Source organism: Ochotona curzoniae, unplaced genomic scaffold, assembly GCF_017591425.1.
Source record: "Ochotona curzoniae isolate NIBS_2020 unplaced genomic scaffold, NIBS_Ocur_1.0 contig_908, whole genome shotgun sequence".
Lineage (NCBI taxonomy): Eukaryota > Metazoa > Chordata > Mammalia > Lagomorpha > Ochotonidae > Ochotona > Ochotona curzoniae.
In genome coordinates, this window is record NW_024466607.1 from 7702584 (window position 1) to 7719838 (window position 17255).

Genomic DNA, 17255 nt, shown 5'->3' on the forward strand with positions numbered 1-17255 from the left:
CTTTTTTTTAAAAATATTTATTTTTATGGAAAGTCAGATTTGCAGAGAGGAAGATCTTCTGTCCGATGATTCACTCCCCAAGTGTCCACAACGGCCGGAGCTGAGCCGATTTGAAGCCAGAAGTCTTCCGGGTGTCCTACATGGGTGCAGGGTCCCAAGGCTTTGGGTCATCCTCCACTGCTTTCAAGGCTAGGACTTTAGGCACTAGGCCACCGCCTAGTGCCGAAAATTCTTAACCAGGAAGAGGACCGAGGACCACTGCCAGGGATCTTCTGCTGGCTGTTCCCGTGTGGAGTCAGCAAAGGAGCAGGTTGTGGTGTGGGAATCGGGTGAGCTCCTGCAGCAACTTCAAATTAAAGCTTCTAAGTGCGGTGATTCTCCACCAAAGGAAAGCAGAGCCAATCTGCTGCCTTCCCAGGCACTAAACAGAGTTGGATCCAAAATGGAACAGCCAGCACTAGGACTGGTGTTGACGACAACTTGGTACACCACAGCACAGGACCCCACCTTTTTCTCGGCGGTGACCACCCCATTACTTCTATACTCCCACATCTGGCAGCTAGTCATCAGTCATATGCACTTACATGGATTTTAAGGATTTGTCCCTATAATGAGGAAGGCAGAGTACTACTCTCGCGGCTGGAATATTGGGGGTTCACTGTTCAGAAAACCATCTACTTGCTGTGCTTGGGGTCTGTGTTGCTAACCTGACTCCACACAAATGAGGTCACTTCTTACCTTTACCTAGTAATTCCTGGCTAGCAATTGTCCTTGCAGTTAGTCCAAGTGCCACACCTGGGGAGTGAGCCAGATCAAAGCTATTTCATATATCTTATATATTTTTTTACTGCAAAGTCAGATATACTGAGAATAGGACAGAAAGGAAGATCTTCTGTCCAGTGATTCACTCGCCAATCTGAAGCCAGGAGCCAGGAGCTTCTTCCAGGTCTCCCACACGAATGCAGAGTCCCAAGGCTTTGGGCCATCCTCGACTGCTTTTCTAGGCCACAAGCAGGGAGCTGGATGGAAAGCAGGGCGGCCAGGATTAGAACCAGTGCCCGTATGGGATCCCAGAGCGTTCAAGGCGAGGGCTTTTAACTGGTAGGCCACATTTCATATATTTTTTTTAAACAAAAAAATGCCTGGGGGCCCGGCGCGGTGGCGCAGTGGTTAAGGTCCTTGCCTTGCACGCCCGGGATCCCATATGGGCACCAGTTCTAATCCCAGCTGCTCCTTCCCTTCCAGCTCCTTGCCTGTGGCCCGGGAAAGCAGTCGAGGATGGCCCAAAGCTGTGGGACCCTGCACCTGCGTGGGAGACCCGGAAGAGGCTCCTGGCTTCGGGTCAGCATAGCATCAGCTGTTGCGCTCACTTGGGGAGTGAATCATTGGGCGAAAGATCTTCCTCTCTGTCTCTCCTCTCTGTATATCTGCCTTTCCAATGAAAATAAAAATAAATCTTTAAAAAATGCCTGGGCCCAGTGGATAAATCTTCACCTTGTAAGCACTGTGATCCCATATGCGCTCTGGTTCATGTCCCAACTACTCCACTTCCCAACCAGCTCTCTGCTTGTGGCTTAAGAAAAGTACAAGATGGCTCAAAGCCTTGGGACCCCAGACCTGGAAGAAGCACCTGGGTCAAACTGGGCAAGCTTGGACTGTTGTGGCCATAGGGAAAGGAACCAGTGGGTGAAGATCTTTCTCCCTGCAGACCTAATAATGTTTTTAGAAGCTAATTCCTCCTCAGACATCCAATATCACAAGATTGGAGGTGTGAGCTGTGTTGACTGTCCTAGCACCCATTCCCTTAATGGAATCCCCTACTGAATTAAGGGTATCTTGGTTCTGGGAGAGGGATGGTATTCCTTTATTTGACAGGGAAAGTAGTATTCACACCTCTCCTGTCCCCAACAGGCAGGATTTGATGAGACCAAAGCCAGAGCTCACTCCAGGTCTCCCTTGCAGATAGTCTTCCCAAGTACTCCAGCCGACACCTGCTGCCCCAAGGTGTGCATTAAATGCAAGGTGGAATCTATAGCAGTGATGGGACTCAAATGGGAAGATGGGCGGTGGCCATCCCAAATGGCTCTCTGCAATATGAAACCCAGGTTGTCATCTGCAAGTAAGGGGTTTCTCCAACAGCTAAAAGTGTATGCTTCACAATTAAGCAACATGCAGAGGCTGAATAAAATGATAGCAAGAAGCTAGACAGCTTTGATTGTTGTAAGCATGGATGTTAACTTGGGGCTAAGGAAAATATGAGAATGCTAACAGTGATTGGCATATTCATAGTAACTACTGGCACCCAGTACCCAAGCTATTTCTTACTTCGTTGCTCCACTTTCTGATCCAGTTTCCTTATATGCCTAGGAAAGCTTAACAGATGGCCAAAGCTGTTAGGGGTCCTCCTCAGTCAGGGAGAAGCAGCTTTTGGGTACCCAGCTCCACTGAACCAACAGCTTAAAGACCTGTCACTTTGCCTTCAAATAAATCCAAAGCGAGGGCCATGGTGAAGTAACCTAATACGTAAAGTCTTTGCCTTGCATGTGCCAGGGTCCCATGTGTGCACCAGTTCTCATCGCAGCTGTTCCACTTCCTATGCAACTCCCTACTTGTGGCCTGGGAGAGCAGCAGGTAGCCCAAAGCCTTGCAACTCTGCACCCACAAGAGACCCAGAAGCTGGCGACTCCTTGGCTTCCTATCGGCTCAGCTCAGCCCTGCAGCCAGCTGTTGCCAATCTGACTCCACACAGCAGAGGTCATTTTACAGACAAGTCTGCTGGGATCCTGTACCTGCCTGGCCATGTTAGAACCACAAACTTTCCCGACTATGACAAATTCTGCTTTTAGGATTCTACTGTGACCTATTTGATGTGAAAAGTAGAAAACACAGGGACCAGTGCTTCAAGCAGTTAAGCTGTCACTCACAATACAGCCACGCTGAGTGCAGGTTCAAATCCTGGCTACTTCTGACTGGCACCCCACCTGCCTAGTCCCCAAAGACCTTGATTTTGCACTCATACATCCAAAGGTAGCCCTGAACTAAATCATACACGCAGCCAAGCCAAACAAGTTGGAATCATGTATTGTGAGATTGTTTTTCCTTTTCAGAGGGGAAGGTGATGTCTAGGAACACTGATACAGATGCTGACTGGGACAGCCACAGCTCAAAGTCCAGGCTCCTTCCTCCTGTACAGCTTGAACACAGCAGGTTGATAGGAAAGCTTCTCCAAGTTCCCACCACACACGTGGGCAGCACACTTGGTCCCAGGCTCCCAGCTTCCTAGCCATGCCTCGGCTGATAAGGGCATGCAGGTTATGAGCTAACAGATGAAAGATTTCTCCACTTTTCAAATACTTAAGTGAATCTTTAAACGAAACTAAAAGGCACCATAATATTATAAAGTTTTCTCTAACTCTACAAAACTTCTCCTAGTAAGTACCCAAACTCTGTGTCCTCAGAAAAACAATTGTGCATTCCTGTGGTCATGACTATGTTAGTGCAAAAAGAAAAGTCCAAACCGCCAGCTTGCAATCCTCCACAATCCCCTTTAATGTGGCATTTTGCATTATATACATGAATGAAACTGAAACAAAAAACTTTAGTCAAACTCCCCTTCCTCCTCCAGCTTTATTGGAATAGTTTAAAATTACATTTCTATTTTCTAGGACTTCAGTTGCTTTTTCCATCTGACTTTTAAAAACTGATTACAGCAAATGAAACACAGTTGTCTAAGTGATATAGTATACAAAAATAACATCTTGATTTCTGTGAAAACGCATTTCTCTGCAATTCCTGAATAGATCCAAGTTATGCCAACCCTGGGCATCGATGTTCATTCTGGATTTTAGAAGTCTTTGCAAACATGTGTTCTATACCTGTGCCGTCACCATCTGTATGTGCAGCATCAACTCTGTGATGAAGTGGTTTAGGCTTTGATCTCGATTTCTCTGACACAGCCACCAACACGCATGTTTGTCTTTATTTTGTTTACTCCCACTCAACTGTATGTTCTATGAGGGCCTGATACAGATGTTACTTGATGTTATTAAATAGCTACTGAGGTCAGACAATCCAAGGCCATCATTATGCTAAAATTAAAGTTATTTATGGAAGTTCATAAGCACTTCCAGAATTGGTTTTACCTCCTACATGGGAAGCCCAGCATGGGCGTACTGGTCGGACTCCACTCTTCCCATTCGTCAGTCCCTATTCACCAGTGGCGCGGAAAGGGGGTTCTTTAACAAAGCTTTATACATAACACCTCTACCAAACTAAACATAAACTTTTTTTGTAGTTAAATGCAGGAAGTCGTTTTTTTTTCCACCCCTTTCCTCCTTTTACACGGCAAGTAAAGCTCACTGGCCTGGGAGGAGCCTCTATCTGCCAACCTTTGGCCAGTGAAGAGGATTCAGAGAAAATAATACAACCATCAATCAGAAAAAGGAGGGGCGATAAAGGAAACTAATTAGGCCGTGGCCTCGATCGTGCATTCCCGTGCAAGGTGCCCCGACTCGCCGCAGCGGTAACAGTTGACTTCACTGGTCTTGCTGCAGTTGATGGCTACATGGCCAGTTTCACCACACCTAAAAAGAAAATTTAAATTATGTTAGTAAACTCGGGACAGGAGGATTTAATGAAACAATCATACAGTTTTAACTCATAGAACTAAAGTTTCTACCAAAACAAACTAACACAAAGGGAGGCGGTGCTATGGTGGAAGGGTTAAGCTACCATATCCAATGCCTGAATCGATGCACTCCCAGCTCGTGCTAATGTGCTTGTTAGAGCACAGTGCCACAGCCCAGCCCTGGCTGCTGCAGTCACATGGCAAGTGAACTCATCCACGGCTGAATCCTCCCCTCCCCTCAGAAACTCTCAAATAAAAAAACTAGGGGCTGATGCAAAAGTTCAGTTGGCGGATCCTTCCTGTACAAGCGCAAACATCCCATGAGTGGAGGATGGCCCGAAGCCTTGCGACCCTGCACCGACAGGGAGACTGGTTCTGTGTTCTTAGGTACTGATCAAGCAAGCCCTCCTAGCCAGTCACTTTACCTCTCTGCTCTGCGGTCAGCTTTCCTCCACCAGTTCTAACTTACCTATAGCACTTCACCTTGGTGCAATCTTTCTGAATGTGTCCAAATTCTCCACACGAATAGCACTTCTGCTCATCAGCGTGGTCACAGTCACGGGCCAGGTGGCCCGGTTTGCCGCAGTTGTAGCAACACTGCTCCCGCTCTCTCTTGGGCTCTTTGCAGTCCTTGGCGATGTGGCCACCTCTACCGCAGTTATAGCAGGCTTCAACAATAAGGAAAAGAAGCAGACCAAGACTATAAAACCTTTACAGCATGATGCCAGAGAACACAACATAAAACCGCAGTGGTGGAAAATCTCTCCCAATGCTACCTGCAGGAATATAAGCTCACCTCTCAAGTTCGAGAGGGTGCATGAAAATTAGTGTTAAATACTTACCATCCTCCTGAAGATCACAATCCTTGGCAAGGTGGCCAGACTCACCACAGCGGTAACAGATGTCTGGAAGAGACGAGGAAACAAACTGGAAACCTATTATGAGCAGAAACAAAGAATGGCTAATTAGACCAACCTTAATACTCATGAATACTGATATATTTTGAAATTTCTTATTCGACAAAAATACCTCTATCCGAGGTAAAACCACCTCTGCCACGGCTTCTCATCCCACGACCACGGCCTCCTCCAGTGGGGCATTCCCGGGCCCAGTGGCCAGATCGCCCACACTTGAAGCACTCATTGCTACTCATGGCTGCAGGTAGATCTCTGAAATACTAAAAAGAATAACATTAATTAAACCACGTGAAATCACCTCTAGCCTGCAAAGGTAATTATATTTGGGAATTGCATACCTATTATAAAACATTAAACCGAAACCGTCTAATCTTTAAATGCAGTGATATACAGATTTAAGATGTACTAACACAATTATTGACAGGATATAGGGACTTGAAGAAATGTCACTAACACTACTCAGATGTCCCTGGGGATGGTGTGACACAGCAGGTAAAGCTGCCGCTTGCCCCCACCCAGCACCCACTTGATTTCCAGCCCTCCCATGATGTGAGGCCCGAGTGCTCAGGACCCTAGTGTGCACATGGGAGGCTGGCTTCAGTGTGGTCACCGCAGCCATCAGGGAGTGACCAGTGAATGCAGGATCTTCCTCTGATCACCCAAGCACACTCTGCTGCCTTTCCAATCAAGCAATCTACACATCAGGAGTTTGGAATGCTGACACAGCGGCTGCTTCTCTCCCAGACACACAGAGCTGGGCTGCCTACACTCCCGGTCCGAGTGACTGGGTTTGAATACCAGCTCCCCTCTCAATGGCAGTTCCCTGCTATTGTGCTGGGTGGGAGGCAGCAGGAAGGCCCACTCACTCACTCAAGTCCTGCTGACCAAGTCGGTGACCCAGACTGGAGCTCCCCTAACTGACCCAACCCAAACTACTGGGCCTATTTAAGGAGTCAACTAACAAAAGTTACATGTGTTGTTCAATCATTTTTAAAGAAATGAAATGCAAGATATGTTTCTAGACTACAAGTATGCCAAAAATATTAAGAAAAAAGTAAAACCAAAGTTAAACTGAGTAACAAACATTTGTTTATTTTCTAGATTCCTCTTTCCAAATTATTTTTTAAATTATTTTACATTAAAAACAATATCTGCAATGTCCTAACAGACCACTGGATATTTTTAAATGAAGTTACTAAAGCAAATGGTTTTTGTTCTTATGCAACAACCTAAAAATAAACCAAGCCTATTCCTAAATTAGAATGAAAAAAAAAAAAAAACCATAACTTTACATTTCCACTTTCCTTATCTGAATATTTTACCCTTAATTCCACTGTCATACTATCACATAAGGTTTTAAAGTAGCTTTGAGGTCAGCATTGTGAGTTCACAGCTAAAATGACTGCACAGGACCCTGGTATCTTGCCCCACTTCTAACCCTGCTCCCTGCCAACGGCCCAACAGCAGCAGCCAAAGATGTCTAGGTGTCTCAGTCTCCTCCCACCCACTGGGATGAAGCTCCTGCCTTCAGCCTGGCCCAGCACTGGCCACTGCGCCCACCTGAAGAGTAAGCCAGACTGAAGCCTGCCCCACCTATTGCAACCTGATTCAAAATGAGCTTTAAAAATCTTCCTACAAACTCAAAAATAAAAATATTGTTACTATACAGAATATGTGTGGATGCATATGCACAATGCACACAGCTTGTTAGAAACTGCCAGCCACTGAAGCTAATTTCAAAATTATATTTTTATAAAGAATTTGAGAAGTACTGGCCGATTTCCACCAGAGGGCAGTGTCAGGATAATATGAGAAAAGTCATCCCATTGCCTAGGTCTTCATTTTGTGTTCCCTTCAATTAATAGATCATTTTAAGCAAACTGAACTACTGTTCTCAACATGGTATTTTTTTTAAAGATTTTTTTTTTAATTGGAAAGATTTACAAAGAGAAGGTGAGACTGAAAGATGCTGCATCCATCAGCCAGCCCACTTCCCAAATGGTGCAACAGAAGCCGAGTTGATCAGAAGCCAGGAGGAGTAGGGGCTTCTGGGTCTCCCGTGCAGGTGGCCAGGTCCCAAGGCGTTGGGCCTTCCTCTACTGCTTTCCCAGGAGCTGGACGGGAACAGTGCAGGACACAGAGCCGCACGCACCTGGGATCTCAGTGCTTGTAAGGTGAGGATTTAGCAAGTGATCCAACATGTCACGCCTGATAGGTCTTTTAAAATGCTTGATAAGATAGGATTCAATATGTATTTTTTTTTTAAGATTTATTTTTTATTTTCATTGGAAAGGCAGATATACAGAGAGGAGGAGAGACAGAGAGGAAGATCTTTCATCCAATGATTCACTCCCCAAGTGAGTGCAACAGCTGATACTATGCCAATCCGAAGCCAGGAGCCTCTTCCGGGTCTCCCACACGGGTGCAGGGTCCCAAAGCTTTGGGCCGTCCTCGACTGCTTTCCCAGGCCACAAGCAGGGAGCCTGATGGGAAGCGGAGCTGCCGGGATTAGAACCGGCGCCCATCTGGGATCCCTGCATGTGTAAGGCGAAGACCTTAACCACTGTGCCACCGCACTGGGCCCTCAATATGTATTTCTAAAGTGAAAAACAAAATGACAATTCCTGGAAATGCCAGGGGTGCCAAGTGTTTGCATTAGCTAACTTGGGGACGGCTGACCACTGAATTAATAAGGTAACTTTCATACATCTTTATCACACAGCCCAGTGGTAATTGTATACAATAATCTGAACAGTTCTGTGCATGAAACAAAATGTCACAGCACAGAATGTCCTACCCATGGAATTATGTCAGTGCTCAAAAAATGTAGTCAGGAAGGTTTACCCTCTAGTGATCACCAGATACCAGTAAAGTCAGCAATTAAAATGTCAGCTTTGGGCGCCGGTTCTAATACCAGCAGCTCCACTTCCCATCCAGCTCCTTTGCTTGTGGCCTGGGAAAGCAGTCAAGGACGGCCCAAAGCTTTGGGACCCTGCACCCGCGTGGGTGACCTGGAGGAAGTCCCTGGCTCCTGGCTTCGGATCGGCGCAGCACCAGCTGTTGCAGCAACTAGGGGAGTGATCTGACTTTGCAATAAAATTAAAATAAACATTTTTTTAAAAAATCTTCAGCTTTACTCTGGCACAGAAATATTAATTCAAAAAAAAATTCTACCACTCAACAGCTAACCAAAGAGAAAATTTTTCAAATTCTTTCTTCCTGTGCCTTGTCTCTGGGGCAAGCAGGATGGTATGAGAATACTGACAGAGAGGAAAACAATCACATACAGAATGTTCAAGTATTAAGGAGCTCTACTGAATCTGTTAGGCTAACTCCCAAAATTGCTTACAAAGCTATTCCAGTGCAGATTACATTTAGGTAAAAAGCATTACCCCAGTTAGCTCAAAAAAAAAAAAAAAAAAAAAAAAAACACACCACACCACCACAGCAGGAGTCTAAGACAATTATCAACGATTCTCCAAGACAGACGGCGCACCAAGGCGCACCTCCTGAGCGGCCAAGGCAGAACTTTACACGTGGCAATACAAGCTTCAGATGTTGCTTTTCCCATTAATAAATCCTAAAGTTTAAAATTCAGTCTTAAAAATAAATGAGGTCTAAAATTTAAACAAAAAACAATCACCAGTGCAGTGTTTACTTTCTAAAGAGGTTTATCCTGAGGACAGCAATGGGCGAAGGTGGCTAGACCTCAGTGAGCGGCACTGCCACCCCTTGGAGCACGAGTTCAAGTCCCTGCTAATGGCTTGGGAAAGCAGTGAAAACAGCAGTCCTGGGACCCCTGCATCCACACGTAAGAACCAGAAGACGTTCCTGGATCCTGGCTTTGGGCTGACACAGCTCTGGCCATTGAGTACATCTGTTAAGTGGGGCAGCATATGGAAGAATTCAGTCTCCGTAACTCTGCCTTTCAAAGAAAAATAAAATCTTTACATATTTTTTTTTAAGTTTCACTCTGCATAGCAGTAATTCGTGTTAAAAGCACTTGTGGTACTTTTTATAGTGAATATAGACATTTCAAGGGACTGCTACTTAAAATTATTTTTAACTTAGACCCCAGGGACTCTGCACGCGTGTGGGAGATCCAGAATGAGGCTCTGGGCTTCAGGTCGACTCTGCTCTGGCCATTGCACCTACTTGGGGAATGAGCCAGCAGACAGAAAATCTTGCTTTGCATTGCCTCTCTGTAAACCTGCCTTTCATATAAAGTCAACCTTTAAAAATGCCTTTTCTATGTGTAGTGACATCTCAGTGGAGAGGATATTCTACCAGCTCTGCTTTCAGACCAAGGATGATCTCCCAATGAAACTGTTGAATTTACTTCAAAAAAAAAAAAAACCCTTTTCTATTTTTAAGAATTTTTCTCAGAAAGAGCAGTTTCAGGCAGAAGCAAAGAGGGAATAATACTTCCGCCCGCTGGTTCACTCCCCAAGCTGAGCCCATCTAAAGCCAGGGCCTTCCTCCTGGTGTCTCACGCGGGTGTAAAGTTCTAAGGCTCCACTGCTTTCCCTGACCACAGCAGGGAGCTGGATGGGAAGTGGAGCAGCCGGGACGGGAACCAGCACCCACATGGGACCTCACTGATTGAGTCACATGGCCCCACCTTTCTCTATTTGATAGCACTGTTTATACATTGCCAACACACTACCATTTACTAAGGAAGTAAATGTCAACAAAACTTTATTACACTTTTGTAAATACTTCATCCATGCTGAAGAAGGCCAAGCCATAGCCTTGTTTACAGCATTGTCTTTAAAATGGGATGTTCATGTGGGAGGAATCTATTCATGAAGTCTTTTTTTCAGTTCAGTTTTTTTCCCTTAAGTCTTAAGTCTTACATAAGTGTTGTATGGGAGGAAGTTAGGCTGCCATCTTGGGGTCTGGCTTAACTGGCTAAAACCTCACATCCATATGGGCTCCAGTTTGTGTCCCAGCTGCTCCACTTCCTATCCAGCTCCCTGCTTGTGGCCTGGGAAAGCACCAAAGGATAGCCCGAAGCCTTGGGACCCTTCAGATCAGCTCAACTCCAGTCATGTGGGAGTGAATCAGTGGATGAAAGATCGTTCCCAAGTCTCTCCTCTCTGTAATTCTGCCTTTCCAATAAAAACAAATCAAAAGGGTATTGTTTTGTTAACACTGCCTAGGCTTGCACCCTGCTGCAGGCCCACCACATGTCCTTTTATGTCCACCCTCCATCTACAAAGAACTACTCAAATGCCAACTGTCAAAGAATCCACTCTATATTCCAGCCATTAAGCTATCTCATTAAAATTTCTGACAATTTGGGAGCTTGTTGTGTTGCACAGTTTAGTTGGGTAATCCTCCACCTGCAGCGCATACAGGCAGGCACTAGCTCTACTTCTGATCCAGCTCCCTGCTTATGGCCTAGGAGAGTGGCTGAGGATGGGAGAACTGGAAGCAGCTCCTAGCCTGACTGGCCCTGCTCTGGTCTTTGTGGCCACTTAAGTAGTGAACCAGCCATAGAATATCTCATCTTCCCCCTTCAAGTAAAAAAAAAAAAAAAAAAAAAAAATAGGGCACAGCGCAGTAGCCTTGTGGCTCAAACCTTTGCCTTGCATGTGCCGGAATCCCATATGGAGGCTGGTTCATGTCCTGGCAGCTCCACTTCCCTTTTAGCTCCCTGCTTGTGGCCTGGGAAAGCAATGGAGGAAGGCCCAACACCTTGGGACCCTGGCTCCCCGTTTTGGATGGGCTCAAGCAGAGCCACTGTGGCCACCTGGGGAGTGAACCAGCTGATGGGAGATCTTTCTTTCCTCTGTACATCTGCCATTCCAATAAAAAAAATAAACTTATAAAAAAAACAGCACGCATCACAACTGTTTGATACTATCTGCCTAGGGGTGCTTCCACACAGACCTTGATCACATTACGAGGACAAAGCCGAAGTAACTCACCTCTGAACTATCACAGCTCCGTAATCATTCTTAGTAACAGCCATAAAGTCAGTCCTCCTAATTGCTGTGCCATGGAGCTTCCTTATGGATATTTGCAGAACCAAACTAATTAGTAGGTACTAACAATAAAGCATCTTTAAAGTTCTTGCTATCACTTCCAAGTTACTGTACCATGAAAGTTACATGATATTTTCAATTACATACTATACTAATTAAGGAGTTAAGTCCAATTACTCTGAAACCCCCAGTTTTACGAAACCCTAAGATTTAACATAGGCTAAATTTCAGGATCCAGTTTTGCTGGCAGATTAAAATCTACCACCCTAAACACATTCAACATAGCTATCACAAAATTCTAGATTGTAATAAAGCTAAGGAAATACAATGGCGCTGCTGAATGACAAGGCACATTTATTTCAGCTCATCTAATACAATGCTTACACAGTTCACCGAGTCAGCAGCCAGGCCAAGACCCCTAACTTGCTACCCAGGCTCCTGTTACTTTAAGAAGGCACACCTAACCCACCTCAGCACTACTTGCCGGTACACCACGTTCACACGAAGGGTAGGGAAGGCCACAATACTCTCATTTTACTTGCTTCCATAGACCACAATGTATTGTCTACACAGCCAGTTTAGAGTGGGCAACCTTAGCTAATTCAAGTCTCCCATTTATCATCTCTTCCTTGAAATGTAATGGCAAAGAGCAGAAAACTGCCAATGACTCTCTAAATGTCCAACTATCAGGACTCCGAAACTGAAAAAGATCCCCGCCCCCTCACTGGTTCATTTCCTCAATGCCAACAGCATGGTGCAAAGTCGAAGCTCAACACCAGGTCTTGGTTGCAGGGACCCAACTTACTTGTACAACAGGAAGCTAGAATTCCAACTGGAGCTTGGAGTCTATACAGTGCAGCACAGAAACACCTCTGAAATTCAACTTTCAATTTTTTTCCTACCAACTTTTCAGACATAAACCACATTCTAAAATCGAATAAAATCCATGTGTTTAGGGTTTAGGTCTACTGTGACTAGTGTCCGATACCAGAGGGTTTGGGTTCAGTCCCCAGTTCTAATTCCAAGCCAATGCAGACAAGACTGCAGGGATGACTCAAGTATTTGCATTCCTGCCATCCAAGCTGAGACCTGGCTCATGTTCTTGGCACCTTGCTTCAGCCCGTCATCACAGGCATCTGGGCAGCAAGCCGCCAGACAGGAGCACTGTCTTGGTCTAACAACAAAGGGGTTGAAGCTGGTGACTTGGCAGAGCAAGCTAAATCTCAGCCTGCAGCACCAGTTCAAGCCCCAGCTGCTCCACTTCCCATTCAGCTCTGCGCCGGGCCTGTGAAAGCAACAGGAAGGCCCAAATCCTTGAGCTCCTGCACCCACGTGGGAAAGCCAGAGGAACCTCCTAGTTGCCAACTTAGGCCCAGACCAGTTCTTGCCATCGAGGCCATTTAGGGAATGTACGAGGAGATGGAAGGTAAGTCTCTCCTCTCTGTAGCTCTGCATCTCAAATAAAATTAAGTTTGGCTTCAAAAAATAAAAGCACAAGAAAAGGACAGGCCATACTAAGACTAAGGATTTACAGGCACTGGTTCTAATCCTGGCAGCTCCACTTCCCATCCAGCTCCCTGCTCATGGCCTGAGAAAGCAGTCGAGGACAGCCCAATGCTTTGGGATCCTGCACCCATGTGGGAGACCTGGAGGAGGTTCCTGGCTCTTGGCTTCGGATCAGCACAGCACCAGCCGTTGAGCTCACTTGGGGAGTGAATCATTGGACGGAAGATCTTCCTCTCTATAGATCTGACACCAACAAGAAAGCTGGGGATAGAACACTAGCAAAGATGACATGATTTAGATAACTATTGTTTCCTGTCACCACAGTAAAAGTGTACATCTGTGAGAGACACACTAGTTATGCCACCCAAACTCCTAGTTATTCCCGCCTCAACTACTGGACTACAGCGAAGTTAAAGGCATTCACTGGGGCCCAGAGCGACAGCACAGTGGTTAAAGCCCTCGCCTTGAATGTGCCAGGATCCCATATGGGCACCGGTTCTAATCCCAGCAGCTCCACTTCCCATCCAGCTCCCTGCTCATAGCCTGAGAAAGCAGTCGAGGATGGCCCAAAGCCTTGGGACACTGCACCCGTGTGGGAGACCCGGAAGAAGTTCCGTCTCTGGATTGGCTCACCTCCAACTGTTACGGCCACTTGGGGAGTGAACCATGGGACAGAAAATCTTCCTCTCTGTATATGTGCCTTTCCAATAAAACAAATTTTCTTTTTTAAAGGCATTCACTCATTATATTTCAAATAAATCTGTCTGGTGTTCCAACAGCAAAGACTTCTATAATAAAAACACTGTTCTACAGGCACAGTGGAAGGAAGCACTGTGACCGGAGTGGCGAGCAGACCACAGCACCTGGTTCTGTGCTACCCAAGCTCTTGGTTTGCTTCCTGACTTGACTAATTACATCCATTTATCTCAGGAGGCTTTTCATTAAAAGCAGAGTATGCACCTTGAGTCTGGAATTAACATGTGTCTTACAGCCTTACAAGTCAGATTCCTGCTCCATTTTAATAGGGAAAATTAAGATCTGAGACCCAGCACATTACCCAAACCCACACAGCCAGAAAGCAGGAGGAATCCTAACAGCAGACACCCTCTCCTCCCTCTCTCCCAGCCCAGAGCACTACTAACTAGCACGTTAAAAGAACTTGACCTTTTTTTTTGAACATTTATTTAATTTTTATTGGAAAGTCAGATACAGGGGAGGAGACAGAGAGGAAGCTCTTCCGTCCATTGAGTCACTCCCCAAGTAGCCACAAGGGCGGAGCTGAGCCAATCTTTAGTCAGGAGCTAGGAACCTCTTCCGGGTCTCCCACAGAAGTGCAGGGTCCCACGGCCCGGCCACACGGACATCCTCTACAGCTTTCCCAGGCCCAAAGCAGGGAACTACAATGGGAAGTGGAAAAGCCAGGATTAGAACCTGCACAAGCAAGGAGAGGACTTCAGCTGCTAGGCAGCCGCGCCTGCCCCAAAAGCTTTCAATGCAAACATTATCTACATTTTTCTAGAAAGTCCTACCCAAAGTAAACAAAACCAGATAACTTGAAAATCTAAAGTTTTGAAGCCGTCACTGCGTTCATCCCTCCGCACACCTGTCCTGATCACCAGGGCAAGTGTTTCCCCAACACTGCACACAAAAGCTCTGGCACTGTAATGGCCAAGTCTCCACTTGTAATTAAGGAGCCACCCCAGGTGACTGCTGTAAGCTCCTGTTCCTAATTAACGACTCTACTCATGAAAATGGAATTTTGGCTGCCACCATACTCTTTCTCAGCAGCTTCCTACAATATGGAACTGTGGCAGAACTTGCTGGAATCTCCCAACGGGGTATTCCCTGAGTGCAGCAACATCTGAAACCGCCAGGGAAGGGACTGGCCAGGACAGGCCAGAGGCCTCCACTTACTGCGGGGTGACCGGAGGGGCCGGCACTGTTTGGCTCGCATTCCTGCAGGGGAAAAAGCACCCTCTCCCAAGATACATCAATCAGTCCAGTTAATCCAAAGGTGGCCTTCTCCTTCCACCTCCAACCTGGCACATCCCTGCATCCATGCCGCATACTTGATCAGATTTTAAGGAAAGAACCAGTTGTATATCATTACAACACTGATTTGAAGCTTAAAATGCACTACCTTCCCGTTACCAACATGCAGAAAGGAACGTGGGGCTTTGCTTTGGGAGAAAAACTTGGTTTTCCACCAAGACTGCAGGTGAAATGAGTATACACACTACCAACACACAAAATAAAACCTCTTACCAAGGGTAGCAACTCGGGAAAAAGCCCAAGTCCTGAATTGAGCCTTTGAGACTCTAACACATTATTTCGTACCCCCACTTGAAGAACTCCTCCCCTGCAGAAGCTGGCTGGCCAGGATAAACCCGCAGGCCTCGGAGTGCGCCTCCCCAGCAGTCCCAGCGCTGCAGGAAGGAGAGCCGGGCCGCACCCCAGCGCCTTCTGAGCACCTCAAAACTTCAGGCTCCGTTTACACCAAGGGAGCAAAGCAACACGGAGAAGCTGCTAGCTTCTATTCAAACATTAACTCACCAACGCAAAGAGAACTGCTTGTTTCCACAAGTGGAGCAAACAGAAAAACAGAAAAAAAAAAAAGTCTTACAAAATGAACTTGGGGCCGAGATTGGCGTGTACAGGGGCACTGCTTCGCGTTAAATGCCGACTTTGAGCGGCTTTGCCTCAAGGAGCCCCGAGGGGCCGAGGGAGGCCTCGGCGAGTGCCCCGTGGCCATGTGGCCAACATGTGGCATCAGGCTGGAGTCTCACCCGGAGCCAAACGTGGGCGACGGGGCCGTTCTAAAATAGGTTCCCACGTTATGGAAAATCTAGACGGGGCCTGGCTCATTAAGCGCCGTGCCTCACTTGTAATTTATATCCACTTCGTGGGTCCAAGAAGCGATGCAAAGGCAACGCGGCTGCTGCGGGCCTGGAGTTCTAAGTCATTTTTTTTTTTCCTTTTTGGTACTGATTTTAAAAGCCCCCGCACACTAAATCACGGTAACACAGGAAAAGTGGATTTCTAGCCTACCAACTCATCATCATCATTTTTCTCCCCCTCTCCCATTGGCAGTCTTAAGATGGGCAACTTCAAAAAGTAATTTAAATGGCGATTAAACTTCCAGGCTCAGGAAGCTCCGAGGGAAGAGTACCGATTCCCAAAGCTACCCAGTTTCCAGCGGAATGTCCGACACCCCAACACCCCGCGGCGGCCTTGGCCGCAGTCCCCCAGCCCCTGGCCCACGGCCCGCCAGGCCCACCACCCCAGCACATGGCCCGCACGCCTGCCCTCCCCATCCCCCTCCGCAGCCGGGGGTCGCTGCAGCAAGTTCCCGCCGACTCGGCCCTCGGGGCCCGCGTCCCACGACCCCCCGAAGCCTCACGGCCTCAGCCGCCGAGGGCGCGCGCGGCTCGGGCCTCCCTCGTGCCAAGCCTGCGGCCTGGGGTGCGGCCTCGGCGCGTCGGAGCGGGGGCCCGAGGCGCGGCGGCCCAGCCTCTCCGGACCGAAGGACGGACGGCAGGATCGCCTGACCGCGGCCGACTTCTTCCCGGAAACCCAAGTCCGCCGCGACGGCCAGCGCCGGGCTTCCCGCCTGACGCAGCAGCGGCGGCCGCCATCGTCGCCCCACCGTTCTCCTCCCCTCTTGGCCTGGCCCCGGCCCTCGCGACCCAGGCCGCGCGGCATCCCATCCCCGGGCGCCCGTCCCCGGCTCTCACCTCAGGCGTCGGAGCGAGCCCGCGGCAGCGGACACTCAGACGCAGGCCCCGAGACGGCGGCTCGCCAGGCAGTGGCTGTTTATCTTCAGGCTCCTTCCTTGCCTGCGCCACACGCGGGTCTGCACACGGCCCCACACACGCCGCTGCGCACGGCTCTCCTCCGCCTCGCCCACGCGGCCAATCAGCGCGCGGCGCTCGGCGGGCCAATCAGCGCCGCCCGCGGAGGGAGGGTCGCCCAGCCCGAGCGCGGCACAGGGCGGGGCGGGCTCTCCCGGCGTGCCCCGCGCGCGGCCTTTCCCGCCCGGGCTCTAGCCCTGGCCGCGCGGGGTCTTCTCCGCCCCGCCGGGTGAAAACGTGGCGATGTCCTCCTGATTGATCGCTCGGGGCAGCTGGAGCCCCGGGGCGCCTGGGCTGGGTCGGGGGGCGGAGGGGCCCTGATTAGCTTGGGGCCTGGGAAGAAAAATTCTTTTCCGCGGGTTTA

General features: G+C 48.0%; 1 protein-coding gene across 8 annotated transcripts; it reads right to left on the minus strand.

Annotated features, from left to right (window-relative positions):
* Positions 1–3525: 3525 nt before the first annotated feature.
* Positions 3526–16983, minus strand: LOC121166154 (CCHC-type zinc finger nucleic acid binding protein). Of its 8 annotated transcripts, none has more exons than XM_040995294.1 (5): positions 16775–16983; positions 5678–5794; positions 5470–5562; positions 5097–5295; positions 3526–4583 (listed from the first exon to the last, which is right to left on the minus strand). In XM_040995294.1, exons 2-5 carry the CDS (start codon positions 5778–5780, stop codon positions 4466–4468), a joined length of 513 nt encoding a protein of 170 aa, XP_040851228.1. In that variant the 5' UTR covers positions 5781–5794; positions 16775–16983; the 3' UTR covers positions 3526–4465. The 8 variants fall into 8 exon arrangements, with proteins under 8 accessions (XP_040851228.1, XP_040851226.1, XP_040851225.1 ...); XM_040995292.1 differs by having other exon boundaries at positions 5675–5794; XM_040995291.1 differs by having other exon boundaries at positions 5657–5794.
* Positions 16984–17255: the final 272 nt, after the last annotated feature.